Below are 27,046 nucleotides of genomic sequence, written 5' to 3' on the forward strand. Positions count from 1 at the left end.
AGTGACACTCATGGAGCCAGGGACTGGAGAGTACAGGAAGAAATCACGCCTGAGGCCCTCGGGTGCCAGCCACATCTCTAGGAGAGAATCCACTGTGCCCTCGCTCTCTGGAAATCTGCACTTGAAGCCAGTCGTCCCTTGGTATGGGGGATGGGACCCCCATCCTCCGCGGGCTCCTGACTGCTCCTGGCCTGGGCTGCTCCAGCAGTGGGTGTGTGGCACTGTGAGGAGGCTCGGGGGTCAGTGTCACTGGTTCTCGCCCTGCTGAGTGTGGTCACCGGGGACATCGGAAGGTGACCTCAGGAGCTGAAGTTCAGCTGGGACACCCAGGGCTGGCCAGCGGAGGCGTGCAGGAGGCTGGCAGGGAGGGCTCTGGGCTGGCCGGCCACGCAGCAGCAGCCAGAGCTGCCCGGGGCTTGGTGTGGGGCCTGGTTCACCTGCCCGGGACCCTGAGGGCCGCTGCTCTCCCAGGAAGCTGGCACCCGGAGGCTCACAGCCGGGGTCACCCCGAGGGGACCCGTGGGAGGCAGGAGGTCAACCCGGATGTTCTCAGCTTCCCAGACAGAAAGGGGCTTCGTCAGCAGACTTTCTGAAGAGAACAAGACCAGGAAATTGACACTCAGGCTGCCAAAAGGATGGCCTGTCCCCACCACCCGGGAATAATAGGGATCAACAGACCCACCTCGCGCTCAGACCCCGGCATTACGGTGACGGTGACGGCAGGCCAGGTCGCGCATCCCCACCCACGGGCAGCTGTGCTCAGGGAGGCAGGGGAGGCTGGAGTCCCCCGAGGGCCCTCCCCTGCCCAGGTGACCGAGGCCAGCTTTTATCTATTTTTTGGTGCTAGGGATTGAACCCAGGAGCCCTTAACCACTAAGCCACATCCCCAATCCTCTAAAAATTTTTCTTAAATTTTACCTTGAGACCAGGGCAGTCTCACTAGGTTGCTCGGGGTCTTGCCAAGTTGCTGAGCCTGACTTTGAACTTGCCATCCTCCTGCCTCAGCCTCCCGAGTCGCTGGGATTCCAGGTGTGCCCCCGTGCCCGGCCTGAGGCCAGCTTTCGAGGGCTTTGACCACCACTGTTGGGGTCCCAACGCTTGTGTGGCACTCTCAGGCATTTTGGCGAAGCGTGCCTTGGCCTTCCGGTCAGGTCTGAGTCTTCTCCACCCCGTCCAGGTCTCCGACCTCTGTGACTTTGTGATATGCGCTAGCCTGGCTCTGGTCACCATGGTGAGGAGGTGCCGCGGCCCTGCCAGGCCCTGGAGGCAGCAGCTGTCTGCATGAAGAGGCCCTGAGTGGGTGACCTTCCCTGTCCTGGCGGGCTCCTGGCCCAGCCTCTGATGAGGACGTGAAGGCAATTCCACCTGCAGCTAAAACCCAACTCCTCCCAGAAGGCCATTTGTGAATTCAGTTTTCCATATTGAAGGAACTGGTGTCCCTGGGAGCCACCATCCTGGGGGACAGAACACCCCAGCTTCTCAGCTGCCAAGATACATGGCGATGTTAAGGTCAGGGCCTGGGCCAGCATAGTCCAGTGGGAGTTTGGGGAACAAAATGGCCCAGGGTTGAATAGTTTGCCCCGACCAGCTGCTCCTGTGAGCCCTGTGATACTTAGTGTGTGACTTTGCGGGAGGCAAGTGTATTAGTCAGCTTGGGCTGCTGTAACAAAATACCACCGACTGGTGGCTTCAGCAACAGGACCTGCTCTCACAGTTCTGGAGCCTGGAAGTCTGAGGTCAAGGTGCTGGTGAGCCTTTCCTGGGGAGGGCTGCTCCTCCCTGGTGCATGTCACCATGGCCTTTCTTCAGGGCACAGTCCTGGTGGGAGGGGCCCCGCCCTTACCATCTAATGGCAGATCTCTGAGTGCATGCACATGGGGTCAGGCAGCAGGACTTGACTGCAGTAGTGACGCTCTGAGGACTGCACACAGCAGCTGTGACAGCCCCCTCCCCCAGCCCTCAGCACCGCCTGCCTCTGTGCCCCCCGGCCTCCTGGGCGTGTTCCTGGTGCCTTTGGGGCGAGTTTCCTGTGGTGACCAGCCCTTCGGGGTCATCTGCAGTGGATGGCGATGTCCTCTGCTGTTTGCAGGCAGAGTCCCTTCCTTTGTGCGATGGGGCTCCCCTAGGGTCTCCACGCCCCGCCATCCTGGGCTGCAGGCCTGTCCAGGGTCTCCCCCTGCCGTGTCCAACGGAAGCGTCAGCGTCGCTGAGCTCCGTCTTGTCCCTCAGGCCTGTGCCCCGGGCCTTGCTGAATCCAGGCTGCTCCTCCCCTTGATTCTCCCAGCAGACGGTGGTAGGCAGCCTCGGCCCCGGCACACCCAGGACTCCGGGTACCTGTGGCCTCATCTGGCCAGAAGGCTCTGTCTGGGTGAGGAGGGGACTGTCCAGGTGGGCTCAGGTCATCTCAGGGTCCTGGGTCATAAGAGAGAGCTTTGACTCCGGCAGAGATGGTGGAGATGGAGGTGGACACAGAGATGGACGCATTTTGAAAGTGGACGGAGCGAAACTCAGGACTCGTGACCTGAGAGAAGGCGTCTGGGTGCTCACTGCTGCTTTAGCCACCGCGACCAGCCCCTCGCTACCTGCCCCCCGCGGGGCCTGCCGAGCCCCAGGGGCCTGCGCTGGGGACGCTGTGTGACAACACCGCTCTGTGTTTTCTTCTAGGGGTTGTGGCTTTGCTTCTCACCCCAGGTCTGCAGCGTGGCTGGAGCTGTGCGTGGGTTGAGGGGAGCTGTGTTTCTTATCTATTGTCTTATAGAAGGTCCCTCTCACTGGCTCTCTCACGGCCGTCCCCACTCCCTGCAGGCTCCCAGTGTCTCTCTGTGGGTCTGAATTTCATCACCTTTGGGGACGACCTCACACAGGCTTAGGGCCTATGCATGTGACCTTTGTTTACTGTGATCACTGTTTAAAAGGCTCGGCTCAGGTACAGTCACGGGCTGGGGATGGGACTCCTCTGTGCATTTGCAGGAGGCATGGCTTGACCTACAACAGGGGCTCATGTCACCCTGGGGGTGAGGACACAGCTCTGGTGGTGGGGCGGAGGGGATGGGCTGCCTCTCTCAGGGCGACTTGCTGGGTAGTGGGCACAATAGGTGGGTGGGAGCCACTTTTAGATGAGGCTGCCTCTTAGAGAGGATGTTGAGCCCATCTTGGCCTCTGCCCCTCCACCTGGTGGGCTCCGGAGTGGCCTGTCCCTGGAGTCCCTGCCCTCTGAACCTGGAGCTCTCGGTCAGCGCTGTCTTCTCCAGATCTGCAGGAACAGCCGCTTCCAACCACGGCGGCAGAACCGCCGCTCCTCCAGGGTCCACGCAGGTTCTGCATGTTTGCCTGGTGGCTGGCCACCCTGTGTCCTGCCACCAGCTCCGACCGTGGCCTGACTTTAGATGTCTACCTAAATAAAGCCCCGGGGCAGCACTGGGAAGGGTCTCGCTGCAAATGGAATGCATCTGAACGCCAGAAATAGGAGGTGGTCACACAGTCTCGCCTCCTGCGTCTCTTTGAGGTTCCCTTGTATCAAACCTTTGAGTGCTCTCGGTAGAAGTCACACGGGTCACCCCCTGTCTTCTGCAGGTGATCCACAAAGGCCCAGTGGCCTTGCCATGAGTTCTGTTCGTGTCTGTTTTATGTGTCTTCTGTCCCGAGGCGGCTTTTATATTTCCATGATGGCTGAAGAGGGAGCGCTGGGAAACCCAGCCGCGGTCCACGGGGCGCTTTAGGGGCCTAATGAGCCGGTGGAAGTTCCGAGTTCTCTTCAGCAGGTTAGCAGCAAAGCACCGAGTCTTTGTGGAAACTGCTTCTTGGTGGTTATTTTCTTTTCTCCTTGTTAACAGTCACTGCAGCAGGGCTGATGTAAGAGTCTGAGCCCTTGAACCTCACCCCCGGGACTTCATAGCTGGGTGCGTCCCCCGAGAGAATAGTTACACCGAGGGGTGCCCCGTGCTGCGGGGGGCCTCCCCCCTCTGCCCTGGAGCTGATTTCCCAGGGAACCCCCTTGCAGCCTGGTCCTGAGGGGGTCAGGGAACCCGGGTATCCTCCACAGTGGTGCGGGTGACACGCAGGCCTCCACCTCTGTGTGGATGTCAGATGAACCATGAGTGGATGTTCAGCCTGAGTGTGACCCGAGCCGCCGTCCTGCATAATCATGTTTAGCGCGTATTTGGGCATATTCAGTGCCAAACTCATCTGCTGCTCTTATGAAATGCCCGTGTAATTGGCCGCCCTCTGTCCTACCCGGCAGCCCTACCCAGGAGTTAATCATTAAATTCTGTCTGGGCTTCTGCGCCAGGTGCCTGCTGTTCCCACAGAGCTGCTGGCCAGGTAACTCAAGCCTTCTGTTAGGGCCAAGACCCTCCTGGTAGTCAGGTGTCTGGCCTGCCAGTGTGTGACCACCTCCCAGGGCCGGTGCGAGGGGCGGGCTGTGGGCATGCGCCGGGGCAGCTGCAGGGCCGCACCTGGAGGTCTCCTTGCTGCTGTCCCTACCTGGGCTCTAGATGTGTCCTGGAGTCAGGCCGGGTGTAGCAGGCCAAGCCAGGCTGCACCCCTCGCTGGGGGAGAAGACCCTGGGGGTTATGCACACCTCACAGTATTGACCACGTGTCCACCACGGCTCACCAGCCAGGGGCCCCTGGGCCCAGCTCTGGACATGTGTGTGGACTGCAAACTGAATCAAAAAACAATGAATTTCAGCATTGAAATGTCACGTGTCACACCCACAGCTGACCCCTGGCCTCCGTCCCCCTTGACCCCAGCCCCAGCCTCAGTACGCCCCTGGTCACCATCTTGTGACTCCTGTGAGTGGGGAGCCTGGGGTGGAGGAGCACCCGGGCCTCTTTCGGGGTGTGGCTCTGCAGCTGGTTCAGCAGGAGTGACAGGCTGAGCTGGGACCACCTGGGGGCAGGTTGCTGTCGATGGTGAAGTGTGAGCGAGCGTCACTGGGCTCAGGCTCCGGTCCGCTCTCCCAGGGCTTCCCTGCACACTCCCAGGGCCCCCAGTCACAGCGCCGCCGCAGGGCAGGTGAGCGGGTCCAGAGTGAGCTGCGGAGCATGGCATAGGGAGGGCCGTGGCCCCTTGGGTACAGTGCGGCTCCTGCCCGGGGGTGGCTGCAGCTCAGTGCTGGCGGGAGGTTGCCAGTGGGCACAGAGGACCTGGGGTGGCCGCAGCCGTGGTTCTCAGAAGCCTGAATCCCACCGGGTAAATCTCACGGGGAAACTCCGCGCTCAGTGTTTTCTAAAGCCCACTCCTGCTGTGGGGACCAGAGCGTGAGCCACGTGCACAGGCCCCTTTGTCTGGGCTGCGCAGTCCTGGTGCGCTGCCTGGTGCTGCCCACAGAGACGGGCGGCATTCCCACGGGCCCCCGAGAATGCAGAGCACCAGTGTTGGATGGGCTGCAGGGCTGGAGCAGGGAAGCCTACCTGTGCCCACTGACACCACGCACCCGATTTCAGGGGCTGTCCTGTGCCGGCCAAGGGTTGTGAGGAGGGAGGAGACCCAGCAGGTCACGGGCTCCATGAACCGCCGTGCCCATGCCGCGGATAGACATGGATCATAGCCACCCCAACCCCCTGCAAATCCAGTGCATTGCTGGCGCACAGGAGATAGGTTTTAATTTACAGAAAGAGTCTAAATAGAACAGTGAATTGTTGACTTCAGACCATCTCCCGGCCATTGTTAGCCCCTCATCCCACCAGGGTGACCAGCTCACAGCAGGCATCTCAAATTACAGCATCTGGTGAGCTGTTCTTCTCCCTCCTCTCCACATCCACCCACTCACTCATCCATCTACCCACCCATCCACCAGTCCGTTCAGCCACTCACCCGTCCCTCTGTCCATCCATATGCTCACACACTCACCAGTTCATTCATCTATCTATTCACTAGTTCATCCATTCATCCATCTGTTCATCCATTCATCTATCCATCCGCCCTCCTAACCTCCTTCCTCCATCCATCCATCCACCTATTTATCCACCCATTAATCCATCCATTCATCCATCAGCCCATCCATCCATTCATCCTTTCATTCATCCATCCATCCACTCATCCATCCATTCATGCATCTACCCATTCACTCATCCATTCATCCATCCATTGATCCACTCATCCATCCATCCATCCATTCATTTCATCTTCCCATCTACCCTCCCAATTTTCCATCCATAAGTGTATCTATCATCCATCCACACGCCACCCACCTGGACGACCCTGCACCCACCCTCCCTCCCTCCCTCCCTTTCCCCGTCCTTCTGCAGAGTTGGAAAAGCCTTCCCTCCACCTGTAGGTTCTCTGCCTGGGGCCCTGTGAATGGGGCTGAGAGATCCAGGAAGACCCGATTGTCACACTGTGGCACACTCCATGGGAGAAGCCTGGGTCCCTCAGTGTGACTCAGCTTAGGTGGCATCTCAAGAAGAGGACACGGCGTTTTTAGAGATGCAACAGGACGGGGAGAGGAAGGGCTGAGCTCCCAGGTGGCGGACTGTGCGGTGGCAGGCGCCTGGGGAGGAGAGTGGTCAGGACTGGTGCTGAGGGCTGTGCCATCTCAGGTGTCCCTGGAGGTGAACCTACATCCCCAACAGAGAGGAGGGGACCTTGTCAGTTCGTGTCCTGCTTTGGGGCACGTGTGCTTCTCAGTTGCTTTGGACTCCGCCTGTTCTTCTGGGGAAGTGTGTTTGGGGTGCTGTGCCCTCCCGCCCCCAGCCCAGAGAGAGAAAGCCATAAATACCACACAGGGGACCTCCGCTTCCCGGCTCTGTCAGCGTCTGGCATCTTGTCGTCTAAGCTTGAGGGAGGAATGGGGCTGGAGGCCGGCCAGCTTGCCCCTCCGTCCCCCAAGGGAGGCCTCTCCGGGTTCAGCCCTGGCCCCTGCGCACTGTGTCTAGGACGGGGCTGTCTCCCAGGCTTCCTCTAGAGCAGGCCCTGGTTTTCTGGATCATTCTGTGGATGCCTCCCTTTGGCTCAGAGTCACGTGTTGGGGTCACCCAGACGTAGCTGGGGTTCATTCATAGGCCTGGCGGAACCATGGGCTGAAGAGACCCTGAATGGTTAGGGTGACATGTCCCCATTTTCCTGGGACAGCTGGGTTTTGTACATCCTGCCTCGGGCAAGTGGCTTTGGCCTTCTTCCTGGAGTCTGGGCAGAGGTGCAGTTGCTGGGTCGGCTTGGCACGCCCTCCACCAGGCCCCGGTTTAAGCCAGCGTCACTCAGTTCTTTCTGAACCCCAGGGACGGAGGGCGTCACGGTCATGGTGCCCGATCCCAGCACCTGTCCTCCATGCTGCTGAGACCCGGGGTCCAAGGCAGCCGTGGGCAGCCTGGCTGGATCTTTGCTGGGTGTGGTTACTGCCCTTGACAGAGGGGGAGGAGCCCCCCAGCTGTCCCAGCCTCTTGGGGACCCCAGCCTCCGGCTGCAGCCTGCTCTGGGCCGCGGGGTTTGCTCCTGTCCTGGTGCCGGAGGCTGGTTCCCGGCTGAGACCGGCCCGTCTTTCTGGGCTATTTTTACCCAGTTCCCTCGGAGCTGTTAGAAGCAGGGGTTGTTACAGGGAGGAATCCTGCCATCTGACCCTGTGCCCGCTCCTCCTCCTCTCCGGCGGCTCTGTCCTCAAAGAAAACCCACGGCAGCCGTTTCCCTCACGTGGGAAGTGTCCAAGTGCCGGTGGCCCCCGGTGACGCCTCGTCAGCCCGCTCTTCTCGCCAGCTCACTGGGGCTGGGTTCTGCAGCCTCAGGCTGGAGCTCAGGTCCCTGTCCCAGCTGCTGCTGCCTCTGCCCGGCGCGTGTGGGGGGGTGCCGCATTCTTGCCGCCCGAGGGACCCGTGTGTGGACGTGGACGTGCATAGCAGACCGTGGGTGGTGTCACCCGCAACGCCCGAGCTGCGCCTGCGCTCCTCAGGGCCGTCCCCGGAGCCCCGGGCTTTCTTTAATTTCCACGTTTCCTTCTCCTGGCAGAGACCTGGCAGCCATGCCGCGCCTCCCGACGTCCAGTGAGGACGAGATGGCCCAGAGCTTCTCCGACTACTCCGTGGGCTCTGAGTCCGACAGCTCCAAAGACGAGACCGTCTACGACACCATCCGGGCCGCGGGGGAGAAGCCGAGCGGGGCGAGGATGGAGGAGACCCAGGGCAACACGCTGGTGATCCGCGTGGTCATCCAGGACCTGCAGCAGACGGTGAGCCCCTGCGCACGGCGGCGCCCTCGCGGGCCCACCCTCCGTCCACAGCTGGGCAGCGTCCACCTGGCTTGGAGGGCACCGATGCCTCTGGTCCAACCTGGACCCCCAGGGCTGATGACACAGGCCAGGTGCTCCTCCTGCCCACCCAGCCCCTCCCCCCAGCCACACTGTGCCCTGCTCCTGCCTCTGCTCACAGCACAGCCTGTCAGCCCTATGCGCTACTATGATGAAGGCCCCGAGGAAAGCCACTTTGTAAAGAAAAGAGGCTTATTTTGTCTTATGATCTGAGAGTTCAAGGTCACAGGCCTCCTCTGGTGACAGCCTCTTGGTGGGCAGAGTCCCCAGGCAACATGGGACACCACGTGGAGGAAGCAGGGAGCACATCTTGTCTGTCTGGTCTGTCCCTGCTCTCATGAGGCCACCAGGAGTCCGCCAGCCCCACCCTGGTGACCTTATCTACTGCTGATCATCTGGCCCCGAAGGCCCCAGCTCTGGACACCACAGACAGATTGTTTCCACCCTGTTAATACCTCACAGTGAGGATCCGATTTCCACCCAGCCACCCCGAGGGACAGGCACACCAGACCCAAGCCACAGCATGCACTACAGTGTGCTCGGCCCGCGGGATGGACGGCCCAAGGATCAGTGTGAGCCAGCACCTCTGTGGACACTCAGGGCTGACCTCTGTCCAGCCTGCCTCTCCCTCTCTGCTCCGGCTCAGCATGCGTGTCCCCATGTCTGAGCCCACCCACTTCCGGGAGCATGGAGATCCCATGAGCCCTGCCTTTCCTGGCCTTGGCCAGGCCACTGTCCACCAGCCCTGGGCCCCACGTCCTTCCCTGTGCTGTTTCCCTGTGCCCTCAGGTGGCTGCTTGTCTGTGCTGTCCACCTTGGTCATCGGCTGCTTCTGGGTTTCTGTGGCCCTCGCAGGCAGGCGGCTTTGCCTCTGCTGGAGGCCGACTGGTGCTGGGGCAGGGGCTGGGTGGTTGGCGTGATGGACAGGGTGGACAGGACGGTGATTTGGTTTCCGAAGATATCCTGTCACCAGGCACCCTGTCCTGACCCTCGTCCCTCCCTCCTCTGCGTGTCTGGTAGGGCTCTCCCGTGAGGCTGCGGGTGCCCCAGAGCGGAGACAGTGCCCCCAGGCCCACCCCGTCCCCAGCAGAGGGCTGATTCCCAGGAGGCGTTGCCCGTCTGGCTTGTGGGTGCCGGCGTTCAGGCCTGGTGTGGGCTTGCGTCCTGCTCAGGGGTGTGGATGTGAGGTGCCCTGGGCCTGCTGACACTCAGCGGCTGCAGGAGTGTCTGTGACGAGCCACCGGCTGTTCTGGACACGGGGAGGGCATGCCCACACGCACTGGCCGGAGGGTTGCCAGGTGGTGGAGGTGGTGGGGAGCCACCTGGGAGGTGGGGAGTGGTCTCTGTGGGCTGCAGGGACTCAGTGGAGAGGGCAGCTGCTGGAGCCTGGCGAGTGGGAGCAGGGCGGTCCGGAGGTGAGACCCAAGGTCAGGGGCGAGACCCGAGGTCAGGGGCGACATGGAGTTGGGCTACGGGAGCTGAGCTCGGTGCTCAGATGCGAGGTCAGGACCAGCCTCTGCAGCCCGTAGGAGAAGACCAGACTTGACTTCCACTGTGTTTGAAGGGTTGAGGTGTGGGCCTGGGCACATTCCGGGTCCTCATTAGACGTGAGGCCGTCTGTTGTGCCTCTGCTGCTTCCTGGGTGCTGTTCGCTTCGTCTCAATCGAACCGTGTTCCGTGGCAGGAGGCATCTCTGCTCCCAGCACCCGTGGGGGTGCATCGAGCCGAGCGGTGCCACCCCAGCGGTCCCAGCACTGGGACAGGAGGAAGACGGTTCTTGGGGGGTGAATGGCAGAATCTGGGGAAGCCCCTGAAGTGGTTCTGTTGGGGGACCCTGAAGCACAGAAGGGTTCCCCTTTATGGGGGCACAGTGGCTGGAGGTCCATGCTCTGGGATCAGAGGAGATGTTAAGGGGCTCTCCTGCACCTTCGTGCCCTCAGGGTCTGGCGTCCTAGGTGCGCAGGGTTCTGGTTCCCTGGGTCCAGAGAGGGCTAGAGGAGATGGACTCCTCCCAGAGGCACCAGCCCTGCCCGGAGGGGCCTGCTGCCTCCCGTGGGCGCTCACGGGGCCGGGGCTGCCGCAGAGTCCTCGCTGTCCTAAGGACAAGGTCAGCCAGGTCACCTCTCCTAGGGAAGCTGGGGTGACCCAGGGCCCCCAAACTAACCCCTGCAGTGCCGCAGGCCCTGGGCCATGCTGGAAGCACACGGTGGCTTCTGGGTGTGTGGCTGCTCCCTTTCTTATGTCCCTTGGCACCTCTGAGGAGCACTACTGCAGGTGATTCCCGAGCAGCGGCCTCACTTCCTGCCGTGTAAATCGCCATGACCTGAAAACACTGTAGGGAAGACTCCAAGGTGACAACCTGCAAGTTCTCAGCAGCTTTGACCACCGTGCATGGCCTGGCTTTTCTATGACCAGCCGTCGCTGCTTCTCTCCTACTGTCGCCAGTTTATAAATTCACCCTTGTCACAGGTGACAGGGACGCATCGCATGTGCAGGTGGCACTCTCTGCGGAGCCAGGCCCCCCCCCCGGGTCTTGGGGTGCATCCCCAGGACCAGGGGATGACTGCAGGCAGAGAGGTGCCGAGGCCCGCCCCACGGCGTCCGTCACCCTCAGCATCACGCCCACCCCACGCTGCCAACGGCCCACTTCACTGGTGTTTTTATTTAACTTAGGAGAGAAGGAGACGGGAAGTCTCAGACTTCGTGTCCAGGGACACCTTAAGGAACCGAGCGGGATGCATCGCTCCTCCGCTGTCCAATCCCCCTTTCCCCTCCGCTCCTTCCCCACGGAGCAGACTCCAGCCTCAGCACCGACGTCCGTGTTCCCTTCTCTCTCTGGCCTCTAGGGTTGGCCGGGCAAGAGGTGGGGCCTTCTGATCCACGCAGACATTCAGGGACCCAGGCTCCCTCTCCTGGGCAGCTGGGCCCCTCCCTGGAGCTCCGGAACCCCCACAGGCCCTTTCTGTAGCTGTGGGGACGGTGAGGGAGGGGAGAAGGGACTGTGGAGGACGACACTTCCCCACCTCCCCTGGTCCCCCCGGGAGACCACACCTGGTGCCAAGGAGGCCGCCCAGGGAGGAAGAGCAGGAAGGCTTGAAGGGGAGAAGATAGTGGTGCCTGTGTGCACACACACGCACACACATGCACATGCACACATACACACGCACACATACACACACATGCACACACACGCATACACACGTGCACGCCCACACATGCACACGCGCGCATGCACATACATGTGCACACATGCACACACACACATGCACACGCACATACACACATGCACACACACGCACACAAACGCACACATACACACATGCACACACACGTACACACACACATGCACACATGTGCACGCACACACATACACACATGTGCACGCACATGCACACACACACACGCACACATATACACATGCACACACATGCACACACATACACATGCACACACATATGCAAACACACATATGCATGCACACACATGCACGCACAAACCATGCGCGCACACACACACACACACCCCTGCACGTGCACAACCCTCCCCTCCTCCTCACCCCCTCAGGCCTGCCATCTCCTGTGGGCGCAGGACGGTTTGCACACGGTCACTGTCCGCCACACTTTCCCTGCGTTGCCGGCCGGGTTCTGGCCAGGGGACGGGCCTTTCCTCCTCCCAGTGCCTGTTTGGGTTCTCACCTCAGCAGGTGGAGCTCACTGCTGAGTGCTCTGTCTGCTTTAGAGGAGGGGTCCTGGGGGCAGTGCCCGCTCAGCGCGTGTCCAGCAGGTTCTCGTTCTCCGCGGGGCTCCTTGCTGGACAGCTCCTCGTGTCTGTGAGGACGCTGTACTGTTGGCTCTGAACGCGGACCATGGCCACAGCGCCGTGACTCACACCTGAGCCAGACACGCCCTCTCCCTGTGGTGCGCCACGGCCTCCCAGGCCCAGGCATCTGCATGGGCCTCGGCACTGTCCCCCAGCAGAGCGTGGGAAGGCGAACGTCCCGGCACCGTCCCCAGGGAGGATGCTGGGTAGCCCAGGAAGCAGAGGCCGAGCTCTGTCTGCTGGACCTCCTGGACACCTGCCCCGGCGGCTGGACTTGTCTGCTCCGTGCTCCTCTGTGATGGCGTGAGCTTGGACATGTGATCTGGGTGGCCAGCCAGCTTCCAAGCGGGCAAGTCCCTGGAGTCCTGCCGTGACCGTTGCTTCAGAGGAGCTGGTCCTCTTTTCCATCCTGGGGGACGCCATCTCGGCCTGTGTTTCTGGAGACCGGCTTCGCGGCTGGTCACAGGGGCCGGCCGCACTCCTTGCTGCCTGGGTCCTGCCTTGGAGGGCGTCTCCCTGCGCCTGGGTCACACTTGGGGCCTTCTCCCTGCAGGCTGGTGGTTGGCCTCCGCCTGGACGTCCTCCTCCTGTCCCTCCTCGTCGCCCCTCGCGGGCGCTGTCCCGGGCGCTGGCGGGATCTTCCGCTCCTCCTGTGGCAGCTGTGGCTGCGGGTCCTCCCTGTTCCTTACCAGTTCTGCTCCTCCGTAGCCACGCGTCCTGACTTTTCATCTGTTTCCGTCGCCCTGCGCCGTCTCCTGAAGTCATTCTTCCCAGGGGCTGTCTGTTCTCGGGCGTCTGTCCTGTGGTTTCCCTCCCGGTGTCGGGGTCTCCGGGAGGCCCCCTTCTTCACGGGTTTGTCTGTCCCCTGCCGGCTCCTTGCTCCCTGCCTTCTCTGTGTCACAGCCTCCTCACGGCTCCGGCCCTTTCTCCCCATCTCCTCCCAGTCAAGTGACAACAGTGGGTCCTTCTGATCTGAGAGCACGTGAGGGCGTCTTCCTGGACCCCCTCTCGAAGTTAGAGCTGTCTGTCTGTCTGTCTGTGTGTCAAGGCCTCTTCCCGGAGGCTGGGCTCTCTTTCCCTTCCGCCTGTCTCAGACACCCCAATGGTGGGGACATTCCGCTTTCAGGGAGGGTGGCCCCAACCTGCTGCATCCCCATCGGCAAGGACCCCAGCAGGAGGTCGGCTAGGACCCCAGGCCCACGGGGCCCTGGCCTGTCCCTGGGAGGGAAAGGTACACCCGGTGAGGGTGAGAGGGCATGTCCCCCCTGGGGTCTCTCGTTTCTCTGGGGACTGAGAGGACATTGCTGGCCTTGGAAGGCACCACCTCTTGCTCTGGATGCCTTTTGGGGTGGCTCCCCTGGTTTGGCCCTGGAGACTGCGCTCCCCGGCATCAGCCTACAGTGGAGGAGACCCCCGGCCCTGGGGTTTGACCACCTTGTGAAGTTTTAGCCGTTCTGAACTGGGAAGTTGGGGGAGGGGGAGGCTGCTGGGGAAGGGGTGCGCATGGCGGCAAGTGCCCCACCCTGCCTGCCCCTCCCCAGGCAGCAGGCTGCCCCCAGATGCCCATCCCAGGCTGCAGGTCCGGGGCTGGGTGTCCCATGTGGTGGACCCTGGGCTCCACCACTGTACTAAGGCCGCATTCACAGCATCCTGGACACTGGCCGGTGGCACACACCACGTCTGGTCTCAGTGTGGTCCTTGGCAGTCTTGAGGTGGGTGGTGTTTCTGAGCATCTTTGCGGGGGTGACACACAGAGAGGAAGGGCCAGTAGCTCAGGTGCTCCGGTGGGTGCGGCGATGGCCACAGCTGGCCCAGAGGCAGCGTGTCCCTCCCTCTCCCTCCCAGGCAGGGCACAGGGAGGTTTTCTGTGCACCCTAGTTGGCAGAGGGCAGTGTGGGCCACCAGACCCCAGAGCCAGTGACAGGCAGAGCAGGTGGCCTGGGGACACTTGGCCTTGGCCTGGAAACCTGCTGGAGGTGGCCCTAGAGGCTTGCATTCCACATACCACTGATCGCCTGGTGCCCAGACTGCAGCTGGCATTTGCCATGGGCAGCACTGCATGGGGGCAGCTCTGGGTGGACGCCATGCACGGGTGGACCAGTCATTGCCCCGCCATTCATCCTGTGCTTTGGGGCCAGGCCCTGAGGGGTGAGGTCAGCAAGGGGTGGCAGATCCTGGCCTGGAAGCAAGCCAGCATGGGCTGCAGGTCCAGCCCTGGCCAGTCAGCTTCCCTAATCCAAAGATCCAGAATCTGAAATGATGCAAACCCCTCAGGGTCCCGAGCACCGACGTGATGTCGTATGTGGAAACCCCACACCAGGAGCTTTGCTTCACACAGAATGATGAGACTGTGAAGGCACCTTCAGGCGAAGCGCGTCAGGTACAAGTGAATCAGTGAGTCAGCGCAGACTCGGTCTCACCCCAGGGACCGTGGTCAGCACCTGCAGGTGTTCTAACTCTGGAAACTGGAATCCGAAGCACCTCTGTTCCCAGGGGTTTTGGGGGAGGGATGCTCGAGCCCCCGTGGGCACAGGGTGAGCCCGTGGTGTCCCCGACCAGGCTGCCCTCAGAGGCCCTGTCACTCGCAGGGAGAGGGGTCAGTTGGTCGTCTCCTGCTGGGCGAGGTGCTCCATCGCAGCCAGGACGAGGCGTTGGGCCTGGAAGGTTCTCAGGGCCCGCTGAGCGCGGGGCAGCCATGGCCAGGGCACCACCCTCCCGCCTGCTGGGAGCCCTCCTTGTGGGTGACCCTCACTGAGGCGCAGGCAGGGCTGATTTTTGTGGCAGGTCTCGTCTGTCTGAGCCAGAAGCCCGGGACACCCTCGAGAGTGGCGGCCGGTGGCATCTGCTCTTGGGCCCGGAGGCACAAGGGTGCTTTGTGGAGGGAGGGCCTCCGCGGTCAGTCCCCACTGGGACATAATCACTTCTGGAATTTTCTGAAGACCACTTCCCTTCACTTTGTTCAAAACCAACAAAGCCCCGGGAGGTTGAGACCAGAAATCCCACGGGCGTTTGTTCTCAGCAACAAAGCAGACATTGTTCCCGCGTGCGGTCCCTTGTGGGCGAGTCCTCTGTCCAGCTGGGGACTCAGCAGCTTCTGGAATCCTGCCCAGAGGAGCCTAGTGGAGCTGCCAGCGGGTCCATCCCGGGGCCCCATGCTGGCCGGCTGGGTGACAGTGCCTGGAGAAGCTGCCGGGCTGTCCCTCCACTGCCCCGTATGGACCCTCACCCAGGTGTGGTCTGAACCCAGGCCCCTCGTCCAGTGTGACTGAAGCTTTAGCCTTTGAGTAACAGCCCCGGGCAGGGCGGCCACCCCTCCAGGAGCCCTTGGGCCTGGCTGAGCAGGGTCCGGGACTGAGTGTAGAGGCCACGCAGGGAGTGGAGACCAGAGGCACGTGGAGGGCGCATTTCTGGTCATTCCAGAGACACAGTGGCTGGTGCTGCCAATCCACGTGGCCTCCACAAAGAAGTGGCAGGTGCCCAAATCAGTGCCCATAGTGCGCTCTTCTGTTGTTTTGTTTTTGGAGGACACTGAATGCGCAAGTGGGACCGCAGCTGGGCCCAGGCTGGCGGCAGCTCGGTTTCTCCTGGGTGCTGAGAGGCGCGCCCCAGGGAGACCCCAGAAGGAACACGCTGGCCCGCCACGCACCTCTGGGGTCCTGGGGCATCCGGCGCCAGCCCTGAGCTCCCTCCTGCCAGCCTGGTCGTCCTCCCAGGACCGCAGGCGCCCAGGCAGAGGGGCAGGGCCGGCTGCTCCTGGGGAACAGGGAGTGCGCTCCTGTGTTACATAAATGCATGTCGGAGCTGAATATTTCATTTAGCAAAGAGCCCTTCCACTGCGCTCCTAGCCAGCACAGCTCACTGCCGTCCATCCATCCCCTGCCCCTGGGCCTGCGCAGATCCCAAAGCCACAGCCCTGATTTGCCTCACCCTCCCCACTCTGCTCTCCCCCACCATCCTGCCTCCCCCTCCCCACTCTGCTCTCCAGCCCCCTGTCTCTCCCCCTCCCCCACTCTGCTCTCCAGCCCCCTGTCTCTCCCCCTCCCCCACTCTGCTCTCCAGCCCACTGTCCCTCCCCCTCCTCACTCTGCTCTCCAGCCCCCTGTCCCTGCCACCCCCACCCCACTCTGCTCTCCAGCCCCCTGTCTCTCCCCCTCCCCCACTCTGCTCTCCAGCCCCCTGTCCCTGCCACCCCCACCCCACTCTGCTCTCCAGCCCCCTGTCTCTCCCCCTCCCCCACTCTGCTCTCCAGCCCCCTGTCCCTGCCACCCCCACCCCACTCTGCTCTCCAGCCCCCTGTCTCTCCCCCTCCCCCACTCTGCTCTCCAGCCCCCTGTCCCTGCCACCCCCACCCCACTCTGCTCTCCAGCCCCCTGTCCCTGCCTCCCCCACCCCACTCTGCTCTCCCCCCCACCGTCCCTGCCACCCCCACCCCCACTCTGCTCTCCAGCCCACTGTCCCTCCCCCTCCTCACTCTGCTCTCCAGCCCCCTGTCCCTGCCACCCCCACCCCACTCTGCTCTCCAGCCCCCTGTCTCTCCCCCTCCCCCACTCTGCTCTCCAGCCCCCTGTCCCTGCCTCCCCCTCCCCCACTCTGCTCTCCCCCACACTGTCCCTCCCCCTCCCCCACTCTGCTCTCCCCCCCACTGTCCCTGCCTCCCCCTCCCCCACTCTGCTCTCCCCCTCACTGTCCCTCCCACCCCACTCTGCTCTCCCCCTCACTGTTCCTGCCTCCCCCCCAACTCTGCTCTCCCCCCACTGCCCCCCCAGCTGGTGAGACCCCCGATCTATCACAAGCTTCTGAATGGAGCTGGCAACACGTTTGACTGCAGAGCAGCCTTGACCTTGTGCTTGTCCCAGAGGGTCCAACCCGAGCTCCCAGGCGGTCCCTGCCCTCAGGTCCTCCATCCCTCCTGATCGTGTGTCTCAGGCCCGCCATCCGTCTGTAGCTTTCCGCATTCAGTTCCTGTGCTTTTGAGTATGAGGGGGACCTGTCTCAGCAGCCTTTGGGCCCACGTCCCCGTCCAGGAGAATCAGGGCCATGTGGGAGGGGGGCTCACAGGTGGTCTGTGGCCTTGAACGCTCTGAGCGCTGCCTGGCTGGGGTCTGATTTGGGGTCTTATTCAGGTGGGGGATGGGGTTCTTGAAGTCCACGCTTCTGGGAAACGGGCAGTGTGGGCAGCCACAGGGGCCTGTCCTCTGTCCGTGCAGCATTTCATCCTGGATGGCCAAGGAAGCGGGCTGCGGTCGGTTGCCTGTGCCCACGTCCTCTGTGTGTGCTGACCTTCCGCTGTGCAGCCCGGGGGGCCTCCCAGATCACCTGGCAGCAGGAGAATGGGCCTATCTCTGTGCCTGACCCAGGACCTCCATGGCCACCTCTCCTGGACAAGGTGCCTCTCAGGAGAGGACCACACTCTGTTCTTCCTGGACACCTTCACTTTCGCCCTGGAGCTGAAGTTGGGCAGCACTGCCTGTGCCTCACTCCTCCTGCCTGGGCCTCCCTGCCTGGCCTCCCTCCTCCCTGCCTGGCCTCCTTGCCTGGGCCTCCCTTCTCCCTGCCTGGCCTCCTTCTCCCTGCCTGGGCCTCCCTCCTCCCTGCCTGGCCTCCTTCTCCCTACCTGGGCCTCCCTCCTCCTGCCTGGCCTCCCTCCTCCCTGCCTGGTCTCCCTGCCTGGCCTCCCTCCTCCTGCCTGGGCCTCCCTCCTCCCTGCCTGGCCTCCCTCTCCCTGCCTGGGCCTGCTCTCAGCCAGTGGTTACCCTGAAAAACAAAAGCCAAGAGTGAGTGACTTGGGTTGGCCCACGGCCTCCCCCTCAGGCCTAGAGCGTTTCTGTGGCCGAGGAAGAGTCCCCTGTGCCTGTGTGCAGGGAGTCCCCCCTCCCAGTTCCGTCCTGCAGCCGTGGACCTGTCCCTCACATGGTCACATCTATCCAGGCTCCGTCCCCTCTTGTTGCTGAGTAGGAGCTCTTCATCCAGGTGGCCCTGTCTTCCCCCTAATGGCTGTCGGGTTGTGTCCCCTGGGGGCCGTGAGGACCTTCTCTGACCCTGTGCTCCCCTTCCCGGCCCCTCCCCAGGCCGCCCTCTCCTGCTGGCGCAGAAGCCTGTGTCCCCCCCACCCGTCCCCTCCCCCTGCTCCTTGGCTCCCAGGGCAGCGGCAGACCCCCTTCAGCCCCCCGTCCAGCGCTGGTGGTCTGCCCGAGCGCCAGGGTCGTGCCTCTGGGGCAGCCACCCCGTGTCCTGCCTGGGAGCGCCTCGTGCCCCCGCTGGGCGGCTCCCTGCAGGCCTTGGTGGCTTCTACACCTGCTCCTCCTTTGTGGCTCCACAGGGGGTGCTGGGGACAGCTTGGTCAGTGTCCCTCTCCACAGCTTCTGTGTGTGTTTGCCTGGGGACAGTGAAGGACAGTCTGGCGGGAGGGCGAGTGGGTGCCCGACACCATGGCTCTCTGGGGGGAGGAGGGACAGTGAGCCCGTGCGTGGCATGGTGGCCTGGCTCAGTGGTTTGGTTCAGAGCGGGTGGCTCCTTGGGTCTGTGGGGGGGGTCTTAGCTTCTCTGTGGGGAGGACGGAGGAGGAGGGCAGGTAGGAGGCTGCTGCCCACAGCAGGGTGGCGACCAAGCCAGGACTGGGGCGCAGGACCCGGTGGAGCCCGTGGGCAGGCTCCTGACGGGGAGTGGGCGAGGTCTGTGGCCAGGACTCGTATCCGTGAGTTCTAAACTCGTGGCCTGCGTCTTTGCAGTCTCTCAGCCAGGACCAAAAAGAAGTTTTCTTTCTTTAAGAAGAACTCAGTGTGATTCACGTGGTGCACGGTTCACCCTGGGAAGGGACAATTCGGTGGGCTTTAGAGAATTCACGAGTAAGTGGGCCATGACCCGTCGCCCTTAGAGTGGCACCCCACCCCTGGGGACACCTGAGCAGCCGGGCTCCATTCCCTGGGGCCCCGACCTCAGGTCTCTGCTGTGGCTCCCGTCTGGCTCCTGCCAGGGCCGTTGTTCGTGTCTGGACTGAGCCTGGGCCACGCTCTGTAGATTGCCAGCTCCCTGTTGCAACAAGCCTGTCCCCTCTCATCTGTGCCCAACATGTCCCTTAACTGCTTGAATATTGTCACAAAACAGCCTCCTTGTCATCCTGTGGCCAGGTCAATACCAAGACGTAAAACTCTTGTTTCAAGAAGTGTCCGTCCTGTGCATCTGCCCGCTGACTTCAGGTCACCTGCCCCCGGTAGACTCCTCCCGCTCATTTGTCAGCCAGTAGGACATTCAATGGGGACTAAAGACTTAATCAGAGAGACTTGAACTTGACCTTGTTGGAGCCAATTTTCTGCCTTAAGAGAAAAGTCATCAACAGGACTCTGCAGACGTGACAGCACCGAAGCCGGTCCTCCAGAGCCCCAAGTCCATGGCCCCAAATCAGGCCCCTGTGACAGGGAGGCAGGTCCCCAGAAGGCTCCGGAGTGCCTCAGCTCTTTGAAATCTGTGCTGTTTTTATTACATATAAAATCAAAAACGTAGAAAGGCATAAAAACGTCATCGACACCCGTGTATCCATCAGACACAATCAATAGTGGGGAGCACTTTGTCATTTTTAACAACCAGAGGAAACGTTGTAGGTAAAGTCAGTCTTCCTCATCCCGATTCCCAGGCCCTCCCCTCGGAGACAAACACCATGACTTCAGTGTGAGCGACTCTTCTCCTTTTATATGTGTCACTGTCACCACAGAGCGCTGCCCCGGAGCAGAACAAGGAGCACACGGGGGCACTGTCACTCGGCCTCATCATTTGAAATCAATCTTTATTGATGTTAGCCTCCCATCGCCATCCATCATACATCTACCCACTCACCCTGTCCACTCTCCTATCCCTCCCCCACCTGCCCACCCATCCATCCATCTATCCCTCCACCCATCCACTCATCTGTTTATCCATCCATCCATCTACGCTTCCACCCATCTATCTACCCCTCCATGTACCCACCCCACCCGTCCATTCACCTATCCATCCATCCATTTATCCATCCACCAACCTATCCTCCCATCTATCTATCCATGTACCCATCCACCCACCCACCCATTCACCCATCCATCCACCCATCCACCCTCCCATCCACTTACCCATCCACCCACCCACCCATCCACCCACCCATCCACCCTCCCATCCACTTACCCATCCACCCACCCATCCACCCACCCAGCCACCCACCCACCCAGCCACCCACCCATCCACTTACCCATCCACCCACCCATCCACCCATCTACCTATCCATCCACCCAGCCACCCACCCACCACACATCATCCACCTGGGCATTACAGAAATACGTGGTTAGGGTCTTTGGTCTCTACTTAGAGCCACCCTGCCACGTCCCTTTTAGGACACATTAGCTCACCTTGGGGGGCAGGAAAGGCACAGAAGCTGCTTCTCTTTGTGGTTCATTAATTGGCTGCTAGGGCAGAGAGAGTCCCCTTGCCCCACTCCACCCCGTCTCCTCGGGAGGCTGCACTGAGGGCCCCTCTCTGGGCTCCAGTGCCCGGGTGGCACTTCGCAGCCTTCATCAGGGGGTTGGTGAGTCATGAAGGTGTGAGGCCCGGGACGGCCCTGGGGCTGCGGTGGGAGGCGCCGAGGGACGGCGAGCCTGGGTCCTGCAGTTGCTCTCCTCGGCGGGGCACACGGGCAAAGGCTGGAGGACTCTGCCCTCACAGCTACCATCTTCAGAAGACCACAAAGCACGTGCACCTTTCCGTGGTGTTAGGGTTCTCTGCTGCGCCTCTGCCACACGGCGGGTGGCCGCTGTGTCCCTGGAGAGGCCGCCCAGGCCCTCTGCCCGAGATCACGGTGAATTCTCTCCTGAATCTCCTGGGAAAGTAACGTTGGGGGAGAGTGGCCTTGGCTAGAGTTCCCCTGCGTTCCTTACGAAAGCCCGTGACCCCCATGCTGGGGAAGGACACTGTGGTCCAGGGGCCCTGCGGCGGTCAGTATTTAATTTTCCATGTTAGTCCAAGGGCCAGACTTTCCCCAGCGTCTGTCCTGGGCTTGGACATCACCCAGTTCTCCGGCTCTGAGGACGCAGCCCCTGGGGACAGCGGCGGCCTCGTGCCTGTCCACCTCCGCTGTCGTTCCGCAGTGAGTCCGTCAGGGTGCCGTGTGCTGGCAGGAGGCACTGAGGTGCTCAAGTGCGGGCTTAAGGTCCGCTTCCCAGCTGGGAGCGGGAACTGCTGGGTCCGGGGGTCCTCCCTGAGAATGGGGTGCGACTCCCTCCTCCAGGAGGACACAGCAGTGGACGCTTCTCCTCACGGTTCACGCATTGGGTTTGCCATCAGGACCATGTAATGGTCTCCCCAGCCTACCTGACACCCTGCCTGACACCCTGCCTGTCACCCTGCCTGTCACCCTGCCTGTCACCCTGCCTGTCACAGGTGGAGAGCTTCTAAGCTGGCCTCGGCTGGCCTCTGACCCTGTGCTTGGCAGGTCCTGCCCGAGACCTGGCTGCTGAAGAGGACAGAACCCCCTGCGGGCACCCAGGAGGCCTGGCAGGCCCTGGGCGGTGCTGTTCAGTCTCCTGTTGACAACGGCCATCCATGACGCAGCCCCTGGGCCACCCCCAGGAGACGTTTGCCTCCCTGTCCCCAGAGCCTCCAGTGGCCGCTCTCAGGCCGGTGCCCTCTGAAATCCCCTCCTAGTGGCACAGGGAGCCAGGGCCAGGCCTTCCTGTATGAGTGTCCACACAGAGACACCAGCCTGGCCCTGGATCTCGGGGTCCTCTGGCTTAGGCTCCAGCTTTGGGGTCTGCGGCCACAGGTGCTGGTCTGGTGGGGCTTTGTCCACAGCAGCGTTATTTCACGTGGACAGTTGCACTCGCAAATGGCCCCGTTACCCTTGGGTGGCCTTGGTGTGGGCTGTGCTTCAGAGTGTGAGGACGGGCAAGGTGGACGTCCTACACGCACCTAGCCGCGGCCGGGCTAGGCCCACGCTCCTCAGAAGCGCGTCGAGAGGGAACCAGTGCTGACTCAGGCCGTGACCCAGAGGGAGTTTCGGGTGTGGGCGGCGCTGAGTGTGAGGCCTGGGCGCTCAGGATTACCCCTCTCCCACAGCGTGCCAAGGCCCAAGGTGCTCTGGGTGCAGTGGCCGGGGGCGTCATTCCTGCCAGGGACCGTCTCTGGCTCTGGATGCGGAACGGGGTGTGCTGGGGGCTCCCGGAGGCTTGTTCCCCTGTCCTTTTGGCCTCTGCTGGGCTCCTTGGGTGGGAGTCAGGATGGGTGGATTCCGTCTCAGGGAGGACCGGGCGTTAGCAGATGGATGGGGGTGGATGCCGGAAGGTCTGGGTGTGAGCCAGCCTGCGTCGGCGGGTCCTGTGCCGGTGGCCCTCTGCAAGAGGACGTGTCTGCCGGCATAATATTTAGTGTCCTTTCGGGCTTTGTCTAGACACTCCCTCGCCTTCAGTACCGTCTTAGAAAATGACCATTGTCCCCGTCTCCGTCACACAGGGCCCCAAACACACTTGGAAAGCAATTTAGCTCGTCCGTGAAATAGCTGAGCCCGGTAGCTGCAAATCAAACGCGAGTCCCGGAAGCCGCCGCCGCCCAGCACTCCTCCACACTGGCGGTGCAGGCCCTGAGGCCAAGGGGCGGTGACCCGTCTCATTCACGTGAGTGGGCGTCCGGTCCGCCGAGCCCCGTCGTGGACACAGGCTCTTGGCCTTGGCTATCCAGTGTTGTGGTGCCTGGATGGCCGACCCGGGACCTGTTTTTGAGGTCATTGGAGGTCATCACGGTGATCCAGCCTGGTCTGCCTGGGGTCCTCAGAAGACCACCGTCAGGACACAGCACCCAAAGGCCCGCTGAGGCAGCAGGGAGCAGATGCGCTGAGGCCTCGGGAGGGCCCAGCCCGCCACACCTTGGTCCCGCACTTGCGGCCCCCAGGATGAGGGACAGTGTCTGTCGCTAGGGCCCAGGTGTGGGGCTTGTTGTGGTGGCCCAAGCAGCTAACACAAAGCAGGACACAGACCTGCAAGACCCGCAGGCCTGGCCCTGGGGCATCAGCGCCCTGTGAGTCCTCGGCCGTGCCCAGCGGGGAGGCGTGCCCAGGCTGGACCTCTGTGTCCAGGGCCCTGAGCTCCAGGGAGGTCCGGGCCGGCAGCTGCCCCTGCCTGTCCCCGGGGCCAGGTGTTCTCAGCTCCTGCTCCGTCTTGTGGGACCTCCCCTCACGTGTTGAGCTTCCCGTGTTCTCTTCATTCCCATTTGACCTTGACCGTGAGCTGGCGCCTCTCTGTCGGGCAGCGTGGTGGGCCTGGCTGGGCGCGCTGGCCCGCGGGCTCTGGGGCAGCCGTGTTCCACGTGCTGCTTCCTTGGGTGACAGCCCCACATCCCCAGGGTAGTGAATTTGGGCCTTTCTCCACCCTGGGTTGCCCCCCACCCCACCCGTATTCCATCCTGGGAATGTCCCTCCGACACGGTTTAATGCCAGTGCTGTTTACCAGCGTCAGGTATGGTGACCAAAGGAGAGGTCACCTTGTCCCAGGGTGGCTCAGGCTGGGTGAGGAGCAGTGGAAGGAGAGAGCCGGGGAGAGGCGTGTCCCCCAGAAGCCTTGGCACTCTGCACCGTGTGGGTGAGGCCCCTCTGGGGTGCGGGCCTGGGGGACACAGAGCTGAGCTGTCCTGCAGGAATCCGGGAGCTTCCTTGGCTGGGGGCTGTGTCCTCCAGCACGGGCTGAGGTTGCCCTGTTCCACCCGGCTGTGGCAGCCCCACAACACCCACTGCCCGGGCCTTGGTGTGCGCCCTGCCCGCTGGGGGGCAGTGAGGAGCCCTGGGCTGGGTCCCGAGGTTCCTGACCCCTCTCCCAGGTGTTCTGTGCCTCACCGCACACCATGCCACACCGGAGGTGTTGGTGAGCCTGGGCCACGAGCACAGGGAACCCCCAGACCCATCAGTGACCCGGTCCTGCCTGCTGCCCGTCAGGAGGAGGCTTGGAAGAACCTTCCCAGGCAAACCCAGGGTGGTGCTGCCCCCTGGTGGAGGAGCCTCGCAGTGGAGAGGCTGGGAGTGACCGTGCGCTTGGCCACCACAGGCTGCATCACCAAGCCCCCAGAAGGGTGCTCAGGGGTCCAGTGGGAGGCCGGGAGGGGGCCTGGCCAGGGGAGAGTAGGAGTGACCTCCTCCAGCAGGGGAGCAGGGGACAGGGCAGTCAGCTAGAGGCACAGAGCCCGGGGCCTCAGACCCACAGCACCAGCAGTGAGCTGGAGTTTGTGTGAGTGTGTGAGTGTGTGAGTATGAGTGTGTGTGTGTGTGTGTGTGTGTAAGTGTGTGTGAGAATGTGTGTGTGAGAGAATGTGTGAGTGAGAGTGTGTGTGAAAGAGTATTTGAGTGCGAGTGTGAGTGTGTGTGTGAGAATATGTGTACGTGTGCTTGTGTGTGTGCATGTATGCACACACGTGTTGGTTTCTGTGTCATGGATGGGTGTGTTGTGTTGGTATTTGTATGTGTTTTGGGGGCTGTGGGTATGTGTTGGTTCCTGGGTGTGTTTGTGGGTACTTCTGTGTGCTGTGTGTCTCTGTGTGCTTGTGTCTCTGTGTGCTTGTGTGTCTCTGTGTGTGTAGGTTTCTTTTGTGTGTGTGTGTGTGTGTGTGGCAGGGTGAGAGCAGGGAGGAGCATTTACAGGCAGGACAGAGCCCAAGACTGAGGCTAAGGCCAGCCTCTCCCTGGGTCATGGAGGCTGGAGCCTTCGGGGGGAGGGGTGCTGGTGGTCGAGTGGGGTGAAGGTGACTGGGTACAGGGGACTCGGGTGAGCCAGTGCAGGGGCTGCTAATATGTGGGTGAGGAAGGGTGGTGGCCATTGGGACACAGGGACTCCTGCTCTGGAGGCTGCAGGTTAACCTCGACCGACAGGCGGTGCAGGCAGCACGGACAGGGAGCCCCTCCTGGTCTTGGGAGCAGGTGCTGGCCCTGGTGCCCACACTGGGCACAGGAGGTGGGGGGCTTGGGGTGGCCCGGGAGTTGGGCTTGGGTGTCACCAGCGGGCGACTGAGTCTTGAGTTACTCACTTGGAGGCTGGTGTTAGGACATCAGGTCTGCGATGGCCTGGAGTAGAGTCATGGTCAGCACATCCTCTGTGTGCCTGCTTCCTTACAGGCTCTGTGCTACCTGCTCACGCCAGAGCTTGTTCCAGTTCTTACTTTAATCTTGTAAATGTTCAGTATCATCATGGTCTCCCATCGCCATTGTTCTCATTATCTCTACTGTTACCATCACGAAAATCGTCACCATCCTCACCACCATCACTATCAGGTCACCACCATCACCATCACCATCATCACCATCACCATCACCATCATCACCATCACCATCACCATCATCACCACCATCATCACCATCATCACCATCATCACCACCATCACCATCACCATCACCACCATCATCACCATCATCACCACCATCATCAGCATCATCACCATCACCACCATCACCATCACCATCACCACCATCATCACCACCATTACCACCATCTTCACCATCCTCACCATCATCACCATCCTCACCATCATCACCATCACCATCACCATCATCACCATCATCACCATCATCACCATCATCACCATCACCATCACCACCATCATCACCACCATCACCACCATCACCACCATCACCACCATCACCACCATCACCACCATCATCACCACCATCACCATCACCAATCACCACCATTACCACCATCTTCACCATCCTCACCATCATCACCATCACCATCACCGTCACCATCACCACCATCACCACCATCACCACCATCATCACCATCACCATCACCATCATCACCATCACCATCACCATCACCACCATCACCACCATTACCACCATCATCACCATCATCATGATCATCACCATCATCATGATCATCACCATCCTCACCAGCATCACTATCAGGTCACCATTCATCACCATCACTGTCATCACCATCATCACCACCATCCTCACCATCACCACCATCACCACCATCCTAACCATCTTCACCATCCTCACCATCATCACCATCTTCACCATCCTCACCATCTTCACCATCCTCACCATCCTCACCATCTTCACCATCCTCACCATCTTCACCATCTTCACCATCCTCACCATCCCCACCATCATCACCATCTTCACCATCCTCACCATCACCACCATCACCACCATCCTAACCATCTTCACCATCCCCACCATCATCACCATCTTCACCATCCTCACCATCACCACCATCACCACCATCCTAACCATCTTCACCATCCTCACCATCATCACCATCTTCACCATCCTCACCATCCTCACCATCCTCACCATCCTCACCATCTTCACCATCTTCACCATCCTCACCATCTTCACCATCCTCACCATCTTCACCATCTTCACCATCCTCACCATCCCCACCATCCTCACCATCTTCACCATCCTCACCATCACCACCATCACCACCATCTTCACCATCCTCACCATCATCACCATCTTCACCATCCTCACCATCCTCACCATCCTCACCATCTTCACCATCTTCACCATCCTCACCATCCTCACCATCCTCACCATCCTCACCATCCTCACCATCTTCACCATCCTCACCATCTTCACCATCCTCACCATCTTCACCATCCTCACCATCCCCACCATCATCACCATCTTCACCATCCTCACCATCACCACCATCACCACCATCCTAACCATCTTCACCATCCTCACCATCATCACCATCTTCACCATCCTCACCATCCTCACCATCCTCACCATCTTCACCATCTTCACCATCCTCACCATCCTCACCATCCTCACCATCCTCACCATCCTCACCATCCTCACCATCTTCACCATCCTCACCATCTTCACCATCCTCACCATCTTCACCATCCTCACCATCTTCACCATCCTCACCATCATCACCATCTTCACCATCTTCACCATCTTCACCATCCTCACCATCCTCACCATCCTCACCATCTTCACCATCCTCACCATCCTCACCATCTTCACCATCCTCACCATCT

At 61.3% G+C, this 27,046-nt stretch overlaps 1 protein-coding gene across 1 annotated transcript in view; it reads left to right on the top strand.

Moving 5' to 3' along the window:
- Window positions 1-27,046, top strand: part of Shank2 (SH3 and multiple ankyrin repeat domains 2) — a 380,130-nt gene that overhangs the window by 34,837 nt on the left and 318,247 nt on the right. The window contains 1 exon segment of the mRNA XM_078045409.1: window positions 7,942-8,161. Within this exon segment, the coding sequence (XP_077901535.1) occupies window positions 7,942-8,161 (220 nt within the window).

Source organism: Ictidomys tridecemlineatus, chromosome 4, assembly GCF_052094955.1.
Source record: "Ictidomys tridecemlineatus isolate mIctTri1 chromosome 4, mIctTri1.hap1, whole genome shotgun sequence".
Taxonomy (NCBI): Eukaryota; Metazoa; Chordata; class Mammalia; order Rodentia; family Sciuridae; genus Ictidomys; species Ictidomys tridecemlineatus.